Source organism: Fukomys damarensis, unplaced genomic scaffold, assembly GCF_012274545.1.
Source record: "Fukomys damarensis isolate Sample0158 unplaced genomic scaffold, DMR_v1.0_HiC HiC_scaffold_25, whole genome shotgun sequence".
Lineage (NCBI taxonomy): Eukaryota > Metazoa > Chordata > Mammalia > Rodentia > Bathyergidae > Fukomys > Fukomys damarensis.
The window spans coordinates 15,869,267-15,888,345 of record NW_022900937.1 but is presented as its reverse complement, the minus strand read 5'-3'; the positions used below and the strand labels follow the sequence as shown (position 1 = coordinate 15,888,345).

General features: G+C 49.8%; 1 protein-coding gene across 4 annotated transcripts in view; it reads left to right on the top strand.

The window, feature by feature from the left end:
• Positions 1–19,079, top strand: part of Dapk2 (death associated protein kinase 2) — a 113,486-nt gene that overhangs the window by 69,054 nt on the left and 25,353 nt on the right. For all 4 annotated transcript variants that reach the window (XM_010641180.2, XM_019210154.2, XM_033756126.1 and 1 more), the window contains exon 4: positions 7,212–7,350. In XM_010641180.2, the coding sequence (XP_010639482.1) occupies positions 7,212–7,350 (139 nt within the window). The remainder of the gene's footprint in view (positions 1–7,211; positions 7,351–19,079) is intronic.

The following is a 19,079-nucleotide window of genomic DNA, read 5'->3' as shown; positions in this document are numbered from 1 at the left end:
ATCTCATCATTTATTCATCTTTAGAGTGATAACTTCATTCTTTGTTGTCCTTGTATTTGGACTTTCTTTCATTGCTGGGGAAATTGCCTGCTCTCCCTATTTGTAGGACCCCAGGGGCTGGGGTTTGGGATGGCTTTAAGAAGCCCATTTCTCCCAGCACAGCTCAAGATCAGCCCATAGTTTTGTGGATTTGTGAGATGAAAAAATGCCCAAGTTTGCTAATTCTGTACCTTACCTGTGTGTGGCCGGTGTCTGGATGTTAGAGCTTCCCCAGAGAGGAGTCCCTGAACTTTTGTGTATGGACTTGGTGACTCCCCTTGCGTCAGTCAGGAGCCTTTAACCTCTGGATCCTCGGGTGTCCTAGCAGGTTAGCAGGTTTGCCCAGTAGTTGAACCTGGTGTTGTGTCCACCTCCTTGGTTGCAGATTTGTTGGCTGAGTCTGCCCTTGTGCCACTGCCCCCTCAGCAGCTGCTGTTGGCTGCAGCGAGTCCTCCCAGTTTCTGCTCAAGTGGTCAGTACTAGGAGGACACGCCCAGCCCTAACTAAAGTTCCTTTCTACTATTGTTATTCTACCTGTGACCCCCTTAGAAGCAGCTACCTCTAGTCCTGGCTGTTGAAGACAGAGTAGGGGAGGATTTGTACAGGTTGACTTCTGTATGGTAGAAAGAATATATTCAAAATGTCAGTGGATTAACTCATGTCCTACATGGAGCTTGCCATAATTAACGTAAGTCTGCTCTGCAAGACAGCTCCCACCGCGGCCCCAACAGCTCTGGGGTGTCCTTGGCTCAGAGGCCATGGAAAGTGACACCCTAGCAGTTGTATACCAGAAAAGCCTGGGCACAGTGCCTCAGGGTGGTGTTGAGGAGCCGAGTCTGGCCTCCCCAGCACTGCCTCCTCTGGTGGTCTGTGCACACGTTTTGGGGGGAATCCCAGAAACCCTTCAGCAGGAGGACCAGCCTGCAGCGAGGAAGCGGTTCATGAAAGTCAGGTTAGCAGGGAGTGATGATCCTGGGAATGCTATGAAGAGAAGAGAGGGGGCCAGGATATCAAGCCAAGCTTTCATATCAAAGCTAAAAGAGTTTTAGAATAAGAAAAGAGAAAAACTTGGAAGATGAGAAGTGACTCTTCAGCAGAGGTCTTAGAGCTGAGTAGCCCTTGGTAGAAACTATGTTGTCTGTAGTCCTAGCTGTGCAGCTGGCTGAGACAGGATCCACTGAGCCCTGGAGTCCAGGACTGTTCTGAGCTATGTCCATTGGGTGCCCAAACTAAGTATGAGCAGTGGGACCGTGCCAATGAATAGCCACTGCATACCAGCTTGGGCCACACAGTTAGACCTGCGTCTGGAGACTGAATACAGGGCCTTGCACACGCTAGGCTTTATCCCTAGTATAAATCCCCGTGGGGTGGGGGGAGAGACCATGTTAGTGCTGTTTTAGATGAAGAAAAAGAAGGAAGGGAGGGGAGGGGATATGGGATATTTTATTTAAGGCAGGATTAGTAGGGTTATTATTTTAGTCTGACAGATTCCCCTGAGGTTGCAGCGTCATTTCGCATGGCCTGGGGCTGGGAATAAAGGACAAGGGTGCGGCTGAGGTCCCTGCATCTGTGACGTAACACCATGGATCTGAACACTGGCAAAGGCCTCCAGATAGGCCATGTGAGGCTCCGTCTCTGTGGTATATCAGATAGTTATACTGCTACTTTTCTACATCTTATTGATAGTTTTAGTGTTTTATTTCCTTGGTTCTTTTATCCACCAAAGTCTGAATAGCTTTCTCACACTAGGTCTTGTGGCAGCAAAGAGGATGTAGCTGGGGAGACAGACCCATCCCAAAGCCCAGAGCAAGGGGGCACTGAGGCAGCTGGACAGTGTTGTTAGCCCTGCCCTCCCAGGTGGGGGTGCTGCAAGCTGTTCCTTTTTTATTTGAGACAGGGCCTCACTATGCAGTTCAGGCTGACCTTGAACTCTTGGTGATCCTCCTGCATCCCAAGAGCAGGGTTGACAGGCGTGCACCACCATGACTGGCACAAGTCGTTCCTTTGAGCATCAGTCACTCACACGTTGTGACATGGAGAGACCGTGTGAAGGGGACACACTACTAACTGCTAACTGTGTGACCTTGGGCAATCACTTGCTCTCCTGGACCTCTATTTCATCTTCTGACAGATAGGGACAGCGGTTCCATCTATACCCCTGGTGGCTGGTGAGGCTCAAGTGAGAGGTTTGGAAAGCACGTAGCAGTGGTGCTTTTCACTTCAGGGCTTGGCAGGTATCTCAGAGCCCTTGTCTCGTGTCTCATGATGAGCTCCCATCCCGACCCTAGTCCCTCCCCCACCCCACCAGAAGGCAGTGACAAGACTTTGTTTTCTCACTCAGGTTTCACAAGCATATACCCCACCCCCTTTGTTGTAGAAGGACCAGGTCCCCAACCTGGCCCTTTGACCCCAGCCTGCAGAGCACACTCAAGGCCACACCTGAAGCAGCTGCTGCAGGACATGGACTGGGAGGAGGAGGGGCACAGGATGACCTCACCGTGTGACCCTGAGAAAACTGTACCACCTTCATCCCCAACACCAAGGCAGTCACTTCAGCTGCACCCAGCTCACTCTGAGCAGGGGGTGCTGCACCCTGTTATCTCACCTTTTCTTCCCCCTTCTGCCTTCTCTCTGTTCTTCCTCATTTTTTATGCCATTGATGTGTTGGAAAAGCTAGGGCCTGTTGATTATTCAGCTATCTGGACTTGACCTGTTCCTTCTGTGGTGCTGTTTAACACATTCCTCTATCTCCTGTAGCCCCTGTAAACTGGTGGTGAGCTCCAGAGGCCGGACCTTCCTCCTGGTGCTGGCCCAGAGAAATGTCATGCCAACTGTGTATGTCATTCTGGGTTTTGTAGAAGCCACCTTGAATAAGTAAAAAGAAACAAGTGAATTAATTTTAATAATATTTTTATTTAACCAAATATATATATAAAGTATTAACTACATTAACATTAACATGAAATCAGTGTAAAAATTTAATAGATATTTTACATTCTTTTTTTCATACTAAGACTTTAGAATCTGGTGTGTGTTTTACACTTCTAGTACATCTCAGCTTGTATGTGAGGCAGTGGTTAAAATGAAATGTAATCCTGTTTCAACATTAAGGTTGCGGGCTGGGTATGTAGCTCAGTGGTGCTATGCCTGTCTGGAAAGCATAAAGTCCTGAGTTCGATCCCCAGTGCTGGGGTAAAAAAAAAAAACAATAAAGTTGTGTTTACTGGAAAATAGATTGCTTCAGTTTTTAAACTAAAATTAATGAGAATTAAATAAAATTTAATTCAGTTCAAAGACACCCTTCCTTCCGTCTTTTCTCTTTCTTTACTTTCTTTGTGGTACTGAGTTTGAGCCCTGAGTTGGCACTTGGATGCATTCCCAGCATTTTAAATTTTTGTGGAGAGAGGGTCTTGCTAAATTGTTAAATTGCTAAGTTGCTAAATTGCCTAGGCTGGGCTCAAACTTGTGATCCTCCCGCCTCAGCCTCCCAGAGTGCTAGGATTATGGGAGTGCCCTACTACACCTGGCTACACTGGCCATATTTCAAGCACACATGTAACACTGACTATTAGCTAGTGTTTTAGACAGTTTGTGTATATAGAAAAGCTTCTGTCACTATAGAAAGTACTATTGACTGCTTCGAGGCCTTTTGGCTAAGATCAAGTGAAAGAGCTATTGATAGCACTGAATAAGAGCCTTAGGTGGACTTTGATTCAAGTTTTTATGTCACTGCATGTCACAAACATTGCTGTGTACTTCCTGTGATATAGCATCATGCCCAATTGTTCTAGTTTTTGTGATACTCAGATTATATTATTAAGTGAGCCAAGCCATGTTTATGGACATTTCTAAAGCAAAGAAGATTTTTATATTCTTTATTTAGAACAAAGTAGGTAATAGAGAATAATTCCTAAATGCAGGACACAGCCATTCTGGCCATATTAAAATCATCTGAGGCTGGGCACGGTGGTGTATATCTGTAATCCCAGCACTCTGTGTGGCTGAGGCAGGAGGATCTCATGCTCAAGCCCAGCCTGGGAAACCTAGTAATTTAATGAGGCCCTGTCTTAAAGGAAAAAAAAGAATTTTTTTTTGAGGCTGGGGAAGTAAATCAGAGTGAAGGCCCTGGATTCAATCCTCAGTGCCATTACTAAAAAAGGAGAATAGGAAGAAGAGGGAAGAGGAGGAAAAATAAAGGATGAAAAAGAAGAAATCATTTGAGGAAACTCAGTATAATATGGTGATTGAGAGTTATTCTGCCCAGTCTTGAATCCTGATTCTAACTTCTCTGAGCCTCTGTTTCTTTAACTATGAAATAGAAAAATAATAGTCCTTAGCTTGTAGGTTATTGTGTTAAATGAGATAATATATATATATATATATATATATATATATATATATATATATATATATATATATATATATATATATATATATATATATATATATATATATATATATCATGGAACACAGAGTAAGTTTCCAGGGATTATGAACTACTCTTATTATGTGGATTTTTTGTTATAAAAATATAGCTTCCTAGGTGTGACTGCTGGAGAATCTAATTTGTTGAAGTCTGTGCTGGGGCCTGGGGATCTGCATTTCACACATGCTCTGTAGATGAGCCCCTTCGGCTCATATCTCTTCCCCAGATCTTCTCCTGTGGTGACCTTGGCGCATTCCCATCGTTGGAGCAGCACGTGCTGGCTGGACACCTGGCATCTGTCAGAGAGTAAACAAGCCCCGTAGGCTGCCAGACTGACCAGGTCAAGACCTCCTATTTTATCTGGCCGTCCTAAGTCCCAGGCTTTTTGCCCTGTGGGTCTTCCCATCATATCAACCTTAGGGTGGAAGAGTGTGGAATGTGTAAAAAGAAAACTATCAAAAAATCAGTAGTATTATGTAGTATTTAGACATTGTATATAATGAATGGGGTCTTATGTTTAAGTTAGGGAAGGTGCCTAGATTCTCTTGAACCCGTGAAGAGGCTGTGTTTTATAAAGAAAAGAGACTGTAGGGGTCATCTTGTATAGTCTGCTTATTTTGCAGGAAAGGAAATGGAGGCCCAAGTAGAGAAAGGAAATGAATTGTTCGAGGTTGGTAGCAGGTCCAGAACCTTTCTCTAGCATCTCCCAGTACTTGCCCCTCTGTGTCCTCTCTCTCAGTCCATTCAGACTACAGCATCCCGTCCTGGCCCCAAATATGCACGTCCTCTTCAGTGTAAAATTCATTCCGTCCTCAAAGTACCAAAGGTCTTAACTAACTCCCACGTGACCTCGAAACTGGTTATGGATAAGATTCATCTGGTTCATTCTGAGGCAGATCGCTCTTCAGCTGTGGAGCTGTGGCATTCACCACTTTACATGCTTCGAGAATCCGATGGTGGGACAGGAGTAGGGTAGTTGTTCCCCTTCCAAGGCAGAGATGTAGGAGAGAATAGAGGGACCGAACTCACATCAGTCCAAACTCTGATGGCTTCAGAGTAGGTTTTGGCTTTGTGCTCTGCCCTTCAGGCCCTCTGAACGGAGGTCCTGCCCCATGGCTTCGGGTGTCCTGCCCCTTAGCTTTGCCTGGCACAGCTCATGGAGTTGCCCACCTTTAGCTCTCTGGGCTAGAATCACACCCCAAGGCTGAGCAGGTCTGAGGACTCAGGGCCAGCTCATTGTCATGGTGCCCCTACCCCCAGCTCTCTGGGGGCATCCCCTGAAATCCAGGTGGAGGCAGCTACACCCCCACAGCTTTGCTTGGCCTGGAGCCTGCACCGTGGGAGGCCGGGGGAGGCCACACCTCATACAGCTGAGAAGTGTGGCAATAAGGTTTGGGGAGCAGAGCCCACAGTGTGGGGGCAGCGCTGGAGATTCCTGGGACGGGGCTCTGTCTTCTGGCCATGGCACTGTGGACCTATACGAGAGAGGGTCATGACCTCTGACATGGTGTTGGGGCCTTTCTTGCATTGTCTTGGACAGTAGGTCCCAGCTTCTGTTTAGATGGCTAAGCTGCCTGTTGTCTTGATGAATAGCACCTGGCTTCCCTTGAGCTGCCCAGTCTGTTCTAATCGTCTTGTCAGGCAACCCATGGGCACACTTCAGCTTTCTCCTAAACAAGTTTTCTTATTTTTTTCTAATATGAATAGGATGAGGGTTTTTAAACTTCCTTTTTAGTTAATAATTCTATCTTGAAATTGTTTCTCTCTTTTCCTATTTCATTGTTAGACGTTGAGAGGACACAGGCCACTCCTTCAACAATGTGCTTAGAAATATCCTTAGCCAAGTATCCAATGTTGTCACTCCTGAATTCAACCTTCCACAAAACACAGGTGCACAGACACAGTTCAGCTCAGTTCTCTGGTACTTTACAGCACGGATGCCTTTCCTTTACTGACCAAGACCATGTCCCTTATTTCCATCCAAAGCTTCCCCCAAATGCACTTTACTATCTGTATTTCTACCAAAATTCTGTTTGCAGCCACTGAGTATTCTCTCGGAAGGCTGAGACTGTCCCTTCACCTTTTGAGCCCTTTCCAGCACTGCCCTTTGTGGTCCACTCCTGGCAATGTAGACTTTGCCCAACAGACACCTTACAACTCTTCTATCCTCTCCTCCTTATCTAGTTCCAAATCCACATTTGCATTTATTAGGTGTTTGTCACAGTCACACCCCACTCTTGGCACCAAATTCTTTCTTAGTCCATTCAGGTCGTTACATAAAACAGCATAAACTTGGTGGATTGTAAAAATAGAAATTTGTTTCGCATACTTCTGGAGACTGAGAAACCCAAGATCCAAGCACCCACAGATTTGGTGTCTGGTGAGGGCTTGTTCCTCATAGACAAACATCTTCTCTCAGGAGCCTCATGAGGTGGCAGGGTGAATAAGCTTTCTGGGGTCTCCTATGAGAGAGTGTTAATCCCACCTGAGGACTTCCCAAAGGCCCTGGCTCCTAATCCCACAGTGTCTGGGATTTTGGGAATCTCTGCCACCTAGAGAGTTAGCAGAGGCTGCAGCAACAACCTGCCCTTGGCAGTGAAGAATAAAAAGACCACAAATGGAATTAAAGGAAGTCTCTGGTCTAGGCCTCCCTGGGAACCTGGAGAGGGGCACAGGACCAAACCCATTGGCCTAACCTCGAGCCTGCAGTGCTTGACAGCTGGGCCTCTCCGCTGGTATCTTACAGGGTGTCTGGAGGAGAGCTCTTCGATTTCCTGGCCCAGAAAGAGTCACTGAGCGAAGAGGAGGCCACCAGCTTCATTAAACAGATCCTGGATGGGGTGAACTACCTACACACAAAGAAAATCGCTCACTTTGATCTCAAGGTCAGTAAGAGGAAGAAAGGAAAAGAACCAGCACTTAGGTACTGGCGATTGAACCCAGCGCCTTCACACTGAGCTACCTCCCTGGCCTTTTTCTTTTTTAACATCTTGAGACAGAGTTTCGTTAAATTTCTAAATTGCTCAGGCTGGGTTTATATTTGTAATCCTCCTGCCTCAGCCTCCCGCAGTACTGGGGTGACAGCATGCACTACCACGCCCAGCTAAGAATCTTCTTAATCACTCACAAGCACTTTCTCGCTTCCAGGGAGCAGGTGGGACATAGTTTATAAGTAGACGATGACGGAAAACTTGAAACCCATGTCACAAGACAACTTTTGAGCACCAAAGAATGAAGTCCTGGGCAGATTTGGAAGGTTGCTGGAGCTCGAGACCCAGCTCAGCACAGCCTCCCGCCTGCCTCCACCTGAGGCTATAACTTTCAGAGCCCGGAGACCGCTGGCTGCCCTCTCCCACCCTGTCCCAAACTGTGGCCATAGAACTGCTTCCAGGGCCCACTGATCATTTTGTGGTCGTTGGTACTCAGGGTCGGGAAAGTTCACTGTGACCGCACAGGACTTTGTGAAGAAAGAATGTGGTCAGAGGAGAAGAATTGCCTCCCTTAGCAACAGCTTGGCTGCACAGACGACTGAGCCGTTGCAGATATCTGATGCATGAAGATCCTTGAACTCAGGATCAGACAGACCCATGTTTACAGGGAGGAGACCATTTTGTGCCCCTGTTCTTTCAAGCACCGTGCTGGTGCCTAGATATTGCTGCAGATCCAAAATCAACTAAGGCCCTGTCTGAGCCCGGTTCTTTGCTCCCAGGGAACTTAGTGGAGGACACAGAAAGGAAGGATCAAGAGCTCTAAGTGTTGTGATGGGGAAAGCACAGGGGAGCCCAAAGGAGGGGGCTTCTCGGTCAGGTTAGGGTATCAGAGAGGGCTTCCTGGGAGAGGTGCTCTGTAATAGAAGCTGTTCTTGTTATTTCCCTCCCCGGAAAAGAAGAAAGAGAAAATTGCGTACATGGTTCCGAAACGGCCCAATGCACTCAGCACCTGGCAGGCCAGGGGACTGTGTGCTGAGTAGCTGAGAAGAGGCCAGGAGAAGGGCAGAAGGCAGGCAACGGGAGTGGGAGCTGAGCCAAGGAGGCTGCACTTGACCCTGAGAGATGTGGGGGCAGGGGAGCAGGTGTGTGTTTGAATGATCCCGCCAGCTGGGAGGATGGATGGAGCGGGGGCTGAAGCCATTATCTGGGTGAGAGAGACATGGGAGGAGTGATTCAACCTGAGCTTGAGCAGGTGCCGGATTCAATGCAGAGAGGAGGGAAAGGGCAGAGTACGGGGTGAGCCCAAGTTCTGGTGTGGGGAACTGGCCTGGAGAGGGTGTGGTGTGGCTGTAGTCCCACAGCGGCTATGCCCGTGTGGTCCCCGCTCCTGGCGCTTAACGTCACGTAGCTTGAATTCTTCCCAGAGAGGACACCTTGCAGAGTTTCCCTCCAGTTTCCCAGAGTGAAATTGCGTCAGAGGAGGGAGAGGCCTGGGAAGGCCTTTGGACCTCAGGGTGGCAATGCACCGAGCAGGAAGTGCTCTGCCTGGATTGTACCTCTGTCTCCTTCCTCATAAGGCCATGGACAATTAACCTGCTGTTTTCTCTTATCTTTGCTGGCTCCAAATGGCCTCCTCCACATAACTCCTTTGTCTTTTCTCCAGTGGTGCTGGCAGAGGTAGGAGGAATCACTGAAGCCATTAGGGCCTCGTGACTTAGCAGGGTCACCGTGCTTCTATGACCGCTTACTGCAGCGGGGGGACCACTGGCTTGGAGGTTCCGTCCCTGATCTGCCCTGAACCAGGATACATCAGAACCTCAGTTTTTCAGTCTTGATGCAAATAACACCAGCTACCTGACAGAGTTGTTGTAAGAGGGTTAGAGAGAAGCAGGATGAAGTGCTGAATGAGGAATAGGTGCTCTGGTGTAGACGCTGTTCTTATTTCTCTTTCCAGAATGGAGAGAAAACAAAACATAGCTCTTGTTGAAGTATTTGGGTTCCAATAGACCAGGACAGCAGACCCTGCCTGCTAGTGCTGTTTTACACGGGTCAGCAGAGAGCTGAGATTGGTGGCCGCGCTGGTATCTACTTTCGGGGCTCGTTCTGGATATTTTCCATGACCTGGAGGCAGGCTGGGTTTCCCCGGGAGGTGAGGAGGCTAACCCGCACCCACGGCCACATAGCCTGATAACGTGTGGATGGTGAGCTTTCCAACTCCCCACGCGTGGGATCCTTGGTGCAGGCGCAGCTGGGCAACTTTGGGCAGTGATGAGGAGCGATCGCCTCACGGTTAGGGAGACTCTTCCGGGAGCCCAAACGTGGGTGTGTGTGCCTCCCGGCTGGAGCTTTCCACCACTGCTGGATGGTGCAGAAGGGTCAGCTGGTAACTTTGGGAAGCTTCTTGATTCCATGTGGCTTCCTACCATCTGAAATCCACATTTTCCTCCCGATTTTCCCTTCCCAAGATGGATCTGAGCTTCTCCCTCTCCTGCCTGTGTCCTGTTGCTCTTTCTCTGGGAGCCAGCCACTGCACTGTCTCCATGGTCCACTGGTAACCCTCTCTCTACATTCGCCCTGCCAGGGGGCCGGCTCCCTGACTCCCCTCTGCCATATGATCATCCTCTCCTCGGGGGCTATCTGATGAGCTCCTCCTACGTCCGGCCAGGTGTGAGGGACGGTCAGGCCCCTGGATGTTCACGACTCGTTCCCAGCCTCGTTGCCGAGAGTAGCGTGTGAACAACTTAATGTAAAAACAGATCATGACAAGTTCTTGCCCAAAAATCTGCAGTGCAACCCTATTACCCATAGGATGAAGAATTGCATGGGTGGATTTGGGCCTCTCCTGCAGGGTCTTCACCCTGTTCCTGGCCTCATTCAAACTTGCACACCCCAAAGCATGAGCCACAGGTAGCAAGACCACAGATGTGTATTCTGGCCTCTGTCCCCTCTGTTTACGTTGTTCCTATCCAGGATGCTGCTCCTCTTCCTTTTCCTCCCCCTGGGTGTCCTACTCATCCTTCAAGGCTGGCAGAAATGCCATTTCCTCCAGGAAGCACTTGTTATCCTTGCGAACTTCCATAAGGCATAACTAAGAACCGACCTGCCCCTCTCCTTCTGTTGCCCTTTGTTCGCGTTTCTGCCCAGAGCACTCCTCCTTACAAGTCACTTTCTGCAGTGGCCTTCTGACATTTGATGAGTCACACAGTGTTGGAGGGAGGGAGGGACGGATGGAGACCGAATGTGCTCATGGATATCCAGGACCCTTTCCCGTCTGACCTGGATAATGCAAAGCAGCTGCAGACTGAGCTCAATTCATTGATGTGAACAGTATTGAAGCAGGAGAATGACACACATTAATGTCACATGGCCCCTCCCTTCCCGAGGTCCACTGTCCACTACAGGAAGATGCAGTGAGTCTCCAAATAAAAACGAACAAATTCTGTCCAATACACGCCTGCTTCCAAGGAGCGGAGACGAAGCTGGTGTGTGTTGTGAGTTCACCGCAGGTGTGGGCAGGTGGGGGTGGTGGGCACCACTGATCTTGCCCCGAGTTACATCGATGGAAGGGATACTGAGGCTGGCTGTCCCTCAGTGCCAGGATGCATCAGGCAGGGACAGTCACCAGGAAGGGGAGCTCGGGACCTGCCAGAAACCTTGTTCTCGTGTATGATCACAACACAAATAAAGGCCTCGTGCAGGGTGTCTGTATGAGGCTCTGTGCTTATTTCAGATTTGGAAATTTCCCTGCGTGTGGACCTCTCCTTCCTCCTCTCCCATCCCCACCTCAGCCTGATCTGATTGGAGAACTCTGAGATGCAAAGTAGCCCTCAGGACTGATGGTATTTTAAACAAAAAGAACAAGTTGGGTGAAATGATTAAAATTGTATATGAGCCAGGAGCCCAGAATTCCTAGGGGGCTTTTGATAGATGTAAACAGTGAATTCCCGAGCAGGGCACTCCAAAACATAAACCCCAGTTCCTCAGTGGCCCAAATCATCCTTTGAGCTGTTCTTATGTCTATGTTGTGAGCAGGACTGCTGGTCAAGCTTTCATGAGAATGATAACCATAACAATAATGCTTAGATATATATAGCACTTTCTAGGATGCATCATGATTATTTCTTTTTTTAAAAATTTGATCCTCATTAAGTAGAAGGAATTGTCATTTTGTGCGTGTGTTACTGGATATCAAACCCAGGGCCTTTTGCATGTTAAGAACTGTACCATTGAGCTGCATTACCATCCCCTATTGTCACTTGTTTTTCTTTTTTTGAGACAGGGTCTCACTATATAATCCAGTCTGGCCTCAAACTCATGGAAATCCTCCTGCCTCAGCCTTCCAAGTGCTAGGATTATAGATGTGTGCCACAACATTTGGTCTATCACTTTTTTTTTTTAAATCTACAAGGCAGTTAGGATTCAGAGCAGTTTAGTAACTTGCCCAAGATCATTCAGGGACTTGAACTTAGCCAGAGAAGAAACTCGAACCATAGCTGGGTGTCATCAACTTTTATTTTATTTTGTGATTATAATAGTCCAGACTACTTACTTTCTCAGGTCACCCTTTTTACACAGTTAATCCAAGATCTGTATTGTACTATATATTTATTCTTTACACAGTTAATTTCTTATCTGGTTATACTGTTTTCTCTTCCTAGTAAATTATACTTCATATTTTAAAATAGTTAATCTGTATAGCTGGGTGTTGTGCCACATGCCTGTGATCCTAGATATGCAGGAGGCTAAGGTAGGAGGATCACAAGTTCAAGGCCAGTCTGGGCAAATTAGTAAGACCCTGTCTTAAATAAACAATAGAAAGGATGGGGGAATGTGGTTCAGTGTAGGGTACCCTTGGGTTTAACCCCCTATATGGCAAGGATAATAATAGTAGGACCGGGGAAGTAGCTCAGTGACACCACGCGTGCCTCACAAGTGCAAGGTCCTGAGTTCGATCCTCAGTACCGGAAAAAAAAAAAAGTAATAATTTGTATATTGTGAATTGCTATAGAGTGCACCTGCACTTGAGAGTTAGGAACTGGTGTGGCTCTGAGACACAGAGGTACACAGGGAACATCATTTTTAGTCTGGGAGGCAGGCATGATCGCATTTTACAGATGAGAAAACTGAAACAAAACTGCTGTGCTTTGCCATCCCTGGGAGCTGCTCAGAGGCCTCTTGCTGCTCCCAGCCGCCCACTGCTGTCCCATCTGAACCCGGCACAGCCTGATGGCCGCCGAAGTACTGTGCGTGTCTGTCCCAGCAGGCACCGTGGGCCCTACCATCCCAGGGTTAAGGTTACTCTCAACAAAACAGAAGAAAGAAAGAAAAGAACAGAGAAAGATGGGATGCGTGTGTTGGGAGTAAGGTGCGGTACTCTGAAGGGATGACGGCGCATCTTCTACTGTAATACAATTTAAAATTTGAGCATCCACCATAGTTTTCAGTCATATCTCATAATCACAGGGATGATGAAAAAGGCACCAGGCCACCTTTTGTACCTTTTCTGAGCCTCGTAGTAACCCCCTCAAGTTAGGGTTGGTGAGGACCCCTCGGTTGTAGGCGAGAAGGCAGCAGCCCAGGCAGGGTATGTAGCTCTCCCAGCAGCTCCGCCCCTGCTGCTGGCAGTTGGCAGAGCTGGGCTGGGATCCAGAGTCCAAGGCCTGTGCCTCATGGATTCTCCAAAGGCACGGTGTGCAGGAGTATGTTCCCTGGTTCACTTATCCATCTGGTAAATGGTGACTGAGCCAATGTCCACAGCGCCAGGCTCTCTTGGGGGCTGGGGATGGGAACGAGAGGCAAGGCCCTGTTGTCCCCCCGGGGCCTTAGCACAGGGGGACAGGACATGGAAGGGAGGGATTACGGTGAAGTTGGCGCTCTGCCGGAGGTGTGGACAGGGTGCCATGCAGGCCCCTGAGTGGGAACAGATCCTGTGCGTGGGGAAAGGGAGCAGGTCACAGCCTGTGTTCCAGCGTAGGTGGTGGGGTTGGGCGGAGAGGCAGAAGGAGCCCAGGGAAGGCTCTCTGGCAGAGTGGACTGCAGATCGGAGTGGGGATGAGGAGGTAGCAGACGCACCAGAGGGTGAGCTGGCAGTGGTAGGAGAAGGGCAGGAAGCCCTTGAATGCCCGACAGATGTGGGTATTGGGCATCAGCCGTGCAGAGGCTCACAGAAGGGGATGTCTCACCTGCCCATGGAGGCCTGTAGTGAGCAGCACTTTCTCAGGTTGCCCAGCACTGTGGAGCCATCCGAGGCCTGGCTTGCGTTGCCACTGAGGCGCTGCAGGCAGCTCCCTGTCCCCATAGCACAGACCTCGCTGCTGAGCTGAGCAGCCTCACTGCAGCAGGGGGGCTGTGAGGGTGTCCAGAAGGGACCCTGGCCTGGCTCAACTGGCTTGGTCTCTGCTTCCTGCTCAGCGACCTGGGGAGCTTCTTGCCCTCTCTGGCTGCTCTGTGACGTGAAGTGGCTAAAGGACCCCTAAGATCCCTGCAGCCCCAACATTGTGATGCTGGGGGCGAATCAGAGCGGAAGGAGGGAAGCAGAAAACAGGGGCCCATGAGGGGAGACGCTCTTCTTCAGCTGAGTGCAGGGATTCTGTGGGGTTCAGGCTGAGTCCCCAGGGTGGATGTGAGTGCCGCCTTCCAGAAAAGAACGAGCAAACACAGCTGCTGTTCTGTGCAGTCTCTGCAGCATCTACGTGGGTCATCTCTCAAACCCTCAGAGCCACTCTGTGCCTTGCCAGATGCTGTCGAGCTTGCACAGACTCGGGTTGCAAGAGATCCAGTGACTTTGCCCAGGTTTCACATTGTGAGTGGCAGAGCTGAGATTTGAAGCCAGACCTGTCTGATCCCAAGCCCACTTTATTGCAGTGTCCCTGAGGGTGCTGATCCTGCACCAGCTCCTGGTGCAGTGTTGGACTCAGGGGACAAGGGACCCCTTGGAGGACCAGCTTCCTATTGGTACCACAGCAGACATCTCTGGCAGAGCCATAGGGCAGAGCTCCCAGGGTGCAGGGCTTGGGTAGGTCTGTTTTGACAGGCAGGGAAGTTCCACCCCCAGCAGGAGCAGCATCTACAGAATTTGATCCCTTCCTCCGGATAGGGTGCTGTGGAGGTGAGCTCAGGTGTGCGGGTGAAGTATGTGACTGAGGTGAAGGAGCGGGGAGAAGGACAGGTGCAAGGGAGTATGGAGAGGCTTGTGCTACCCCCGCGGATGGCCTGGTAGGCCCAGCCACCGGTGACCACAGTGGCCTCTTCTTCCTCCCAAATCTGGGGTGGAAGACAGCCTTTTCACATCTCACCTTGCAGCCAGAGCAATGGAAATTTGCCCAGGAAGCTTGAGGGTTTGTCTCACCTTGAAAGCACTGAGCCTCGAGCCTGGAGAGGCCTGGGATGGCAACCAGTGTCTGCCTTAGAGCTGGGGGCTGAGGCTGGGAGACAGAAAGTGACCTGTGTAAACTCACAGGCCTTGGGTGGTACAGCCGGAACTGCAGTTTCACCCTGTTCTGTTTGGGGTGAGAGAAGCAAAGGCTAGCCCTTGGGGAAACTGCTGTTCTGCTGATCCTCAGCTCGTTTACAGACCCTGCATGAGTCTTGAGCCGTCCTCTCTCAGCACTGTGGGGAGGAGGCACTCTAGCGCCCCTAGTGGTAGTGGAGGGTTTCTGTGGGGCCACCGACTCTGATTCTTTCCGTTTATTTTTGCAAAACTAGTGGAATATACGGCATGCAGGACACCATAGGCAAGGCCGTGAACCTTAGAACTGAATTGAGCCTGTAATCCCAGTTGCTCTGGAGGCTGAAGCAGAGAATTGAAAGTCCGAGGCCAGCCTGGGCAACTTAACAAGACTCTGTCTTTAAAGCAAAACAAAATAAAAAGGGCCGGGATGTAGCTCAGCAGTAGAGCACTGGCCCAGCCTGCATGAGGTCCTTTAAGTCCAATCCCCAGTGCCAACACAACAATAACAACAACAATTGAATCGAATTTCCCCAGGGAGAAGGCTACCACCTGCCGAAGTGGCACAGTAGATTACAGACAGCCTGCAGTTTAGGGTTGCCAGCAAGTGTCGGTGATGGTGGGGGTGAAGATTAGGGGAAGCGTCCCTAGCCCCAACCCTTTGAACGTGCGAAGGCAAGGTGAACAGCCAGCGAAGGGAAGGCATCTAGGGGTCCTTTCAAGCATGACCACCTCCCACAAAGGGGTGAAGAGCAGGTCCAGGCAAGAAGGGGCAGTGAGGCTGGGGAGACACCTTGGGAAGCTTGTGCCAAGTTGTTAGTGTCTCAGACTCTAGGCAGAGTGTTGGGCTTTTTCTGGTGGTCAGTGTGGTCAGAGTGATCCCTGAAGACATTTAAGGAGACTGGGAGGTACGGTGGGGAGGGAAGAGGCTGGACTACCAGGGAAGCCCGCCCTGACTCTGCAATTCTGAGATGGTGGACCTTGGGCAAGCCATGTGGCTCTCTGGGCCCCCGTCCCCTCATCTGTGAAATGAGGGTGCTAACGATGCCTGCCACTCAGGGTGGCCGCAAGGATCATGCGGTATGGTAGCATGGAGCTTGGCATGGTAAATGTGTGGTAAATGTGAGTCCCTACCATGGCTCCTAGCCATCACTGGGCCATTTGTGGAGAGGTTGAGACTGCAATAAAGAGGTTTTTTGGAAAGCAGAAGGATCTGCAGATGCAGGGTCGAAGTTGCTGACTACACTGGAATCCCCTTGGTGGCCCAGAAAGGAAGCAGAGACAGCGTTGGATGGCAGAAAGGCCATGGCTTCTTTCTGCTCCCAGATCTGAGTGTTCAGGGGCACCTGATCCAAATGGCCCAATGAGTGAGTGGGGACAAGAACCAGGTCCTGATGGCCCAGGAGAGCCTTACTGCTGTCCCATGGCCACCTCCCAGAGCACCCCTTCGGGCCATGTTCCTTTATCCAGGCCTGGCCTGGGTCCTCTCTCAGCAGGACCTCTGCCTTCTCATCTGAGATGAGGACACCCAGCTCAAGGGGTCCTGAGGCCCTGAGGTCTGGGCTCGACACGTGGCCCAGGAGCCACACGTGTGAGCTGGAAGAGCAGCACTCTGCGGTGGGGTTGCCTGCTGAAGCACTGTGGCCACTTCTCCCCGGGGTAAAGTCACAAGACCCCCAGAAAGAAGAAGCCGGGAAAGGGGGTCGTTTAGTCTAGCGGGTAGTAGCCCAAGCTTTGCCGCCTGGCAGGTAAATGTTGCAATTGCTGTGTCCGCTAGCTAGTGTTACAGTCTCGGCTGCTTTTTCTGCAGAGAGGAGCAGTGACACCCACCCTGTGAGGTAGCCGAGAGACGAATGTGGTGTACAGTATGTCATCCTAGGGTTTGTGCTAGGTCGTGCATATTGCAGGGGCTTGATCAATAGCGCACTGATTGAGCACCCGCGGCCTCCAGACTCTACCCCAAGCTCTGGGGAGACGACAGAGAAACAAACCCTATAGAAGCTTGCCGTCCATGGGAGAGGGACAGACAGATAATAAGACCGGTTCCACCCGGTGGAGGAGGCCGGCAGGAACGGGGAGACCACAAAAGACCTTCTGGAGGAGGTGCTGTCTTCGTGAAGTGTGAGGAGGAATTAGGTTTGGGGCAGGAACAGTGTTCCAGTTGGGAGAAGCCACTTGCTGTGTGTTAGGGCCGGAGACAGAGGATTGAAATGAGGAGATGCTTCCTGCCTGGGAGATTATGGGTACCAGGCATGGAGGGTGCAGCTTACTGCAGGGGCTGTCAAGGCCTTTGGGGGGCGTCCATGGACAGCCACAGATGGTACGGGTCAGGAAAACTAGAGTGGAGCCACCTGCCAGGATCCTTTCTCCTGACCTCCAGCTGCCTTCACTCTCTTTTTTGCAGGGACTGAGAATGGGCTTTGCCTTGGGAAAGGACTTTGACACATTTTCAAAATAAAGTGGAGAGTAATCTCTAGAGGGGAAGAAGTATAAACAAGCTTTTTAAATGCACAGGAAATGTGTTGTTTATTTTATTTTATTTTTTTTTTAAGGTGGAAAAAATGCAGCGGAGGGCCTTAGCCAGCTCCCTTGAGTGAAAGTTTCCAACTGCTGTGACAGGAGGTCACAGAGACTTCAGGGAGCCAGGGGCCTGGGAGAGGGGAGTCCCCTAATTCTAATCCACACTCAGCATGCCGCCACCAGGGATTGCACAGCAGGGACAAGACCTGAATTCTTCCTCCCAGGAGGGACAGCTAGGGGAGCTCAGTGGAGATAGCAAAGGCTGGTAGGCAGGGAGAGCAAGTCAAACGTCCTAGCAGAAAGATCCAGATAAGCACAGAGGCCTGGGCAGAATGCGGTCTGGGGGTCAGGGGAAGGGCTTCAGGTGGTCTCTGCAGAATTCTGCCTGGTGGAGATGGACAGCAAGGCCTTCCAGGTGGCGCAGATGGAGGCACACAGGCGCACGGTGGGAAACCTTTCTGCGCTTTGAGCAAGGGACTCGTCCAGTTTTCTTAAACATTTGATGATTTATATAACAAACTGTTGCACTGTATTCATCTGCCATATAATTCACCCACCTGTGTACAATTTACAAAGTTATAGAATCAACACCACAATCATTTATAGTATATTTTTAGAACATTTTTGTCACCCCCAAAAGACCATAGTCCCATTAGCAGTCACTCCCTTATCTCCCCTATTTCTAGGTGACTACTAATCTGCTTTCTGATTCTCTGGATTTGCCTATTCTGGACATTTTATGATATTTGGCCTTTTGTGTCTGGCTTCTTTCACTTAAGCACAGTGCTTTCAAGATTTATCTGTGCAGTAGCATAAATCAGTACTTGATTCCTTTTTTATGGTTAATTAGTATTCATATATCAATATTGTATGTGATATAGGTATGTCGCATTTTGTTTATCTATTCATCGCTTGATGGACATTTTCCACTTTGGGGCCACTGTGAATATGTTGCTATGAATATTTAGGTACAAATTTTTTTGTAGCTGAGTATCTGGAGGGACATTCCTTTATTTTATTCTTGCAGTTCTGGGGACTGAACCCGGGGCCTTCACACTGAGCTACATCCCCATCCCTTTTAAGATTTTTTTATTTTGAGACAGGATCTCACTAAGTTGCCAGATTCCTAGGCTGGGCTCCAACTTGTGTTCCTCCTGCTTCAGTTTCCTAGAGTACTGGGAGTACAGGTGTGCGTCCCCACACACGGTGGGACATTCCGAATTGAATGGCATCTAAGAGAGTTGTGGGGGGAGTGGAAGAAAGAGGGTGAATCAGGGGGAGCTGCCTCCCTCCCTAGTCTGGGTGCTGTGAGGAGAAAGCTCAGGACAAGGTTCCAGCCTCAGTGGCAGCGGGGAATTCACGAGGGCCCCCATCAACCTGCATTGTCCTGTGAGACCCAGAAGCTGTTTGCAGGGCTGGAAATAGCCTGCGTAGGGGGCTGGTATTTTCCCTGGAAATCAGGTACACCGCCCCCCAGTCCTGCTGAGGGCCAAAATTAGTGCATCACAGAAAGAAGTGTAGACTCTATAGCTGGGCTAGAGGAGGGAGTGTGGTCAACAGGAAGCTATTGTCCAGGGGAACGAGGTGTTCAGGAAGCCCGAGGTCAGTAAGCCTTGATGCTCCTGCCCCCAACACACACAGAGAGATGGCTTTGTTTATGGGACACGCTGCAAGTTATCTGTTGACCCCATCTGACATGTGGGGAAACAAAGGTACT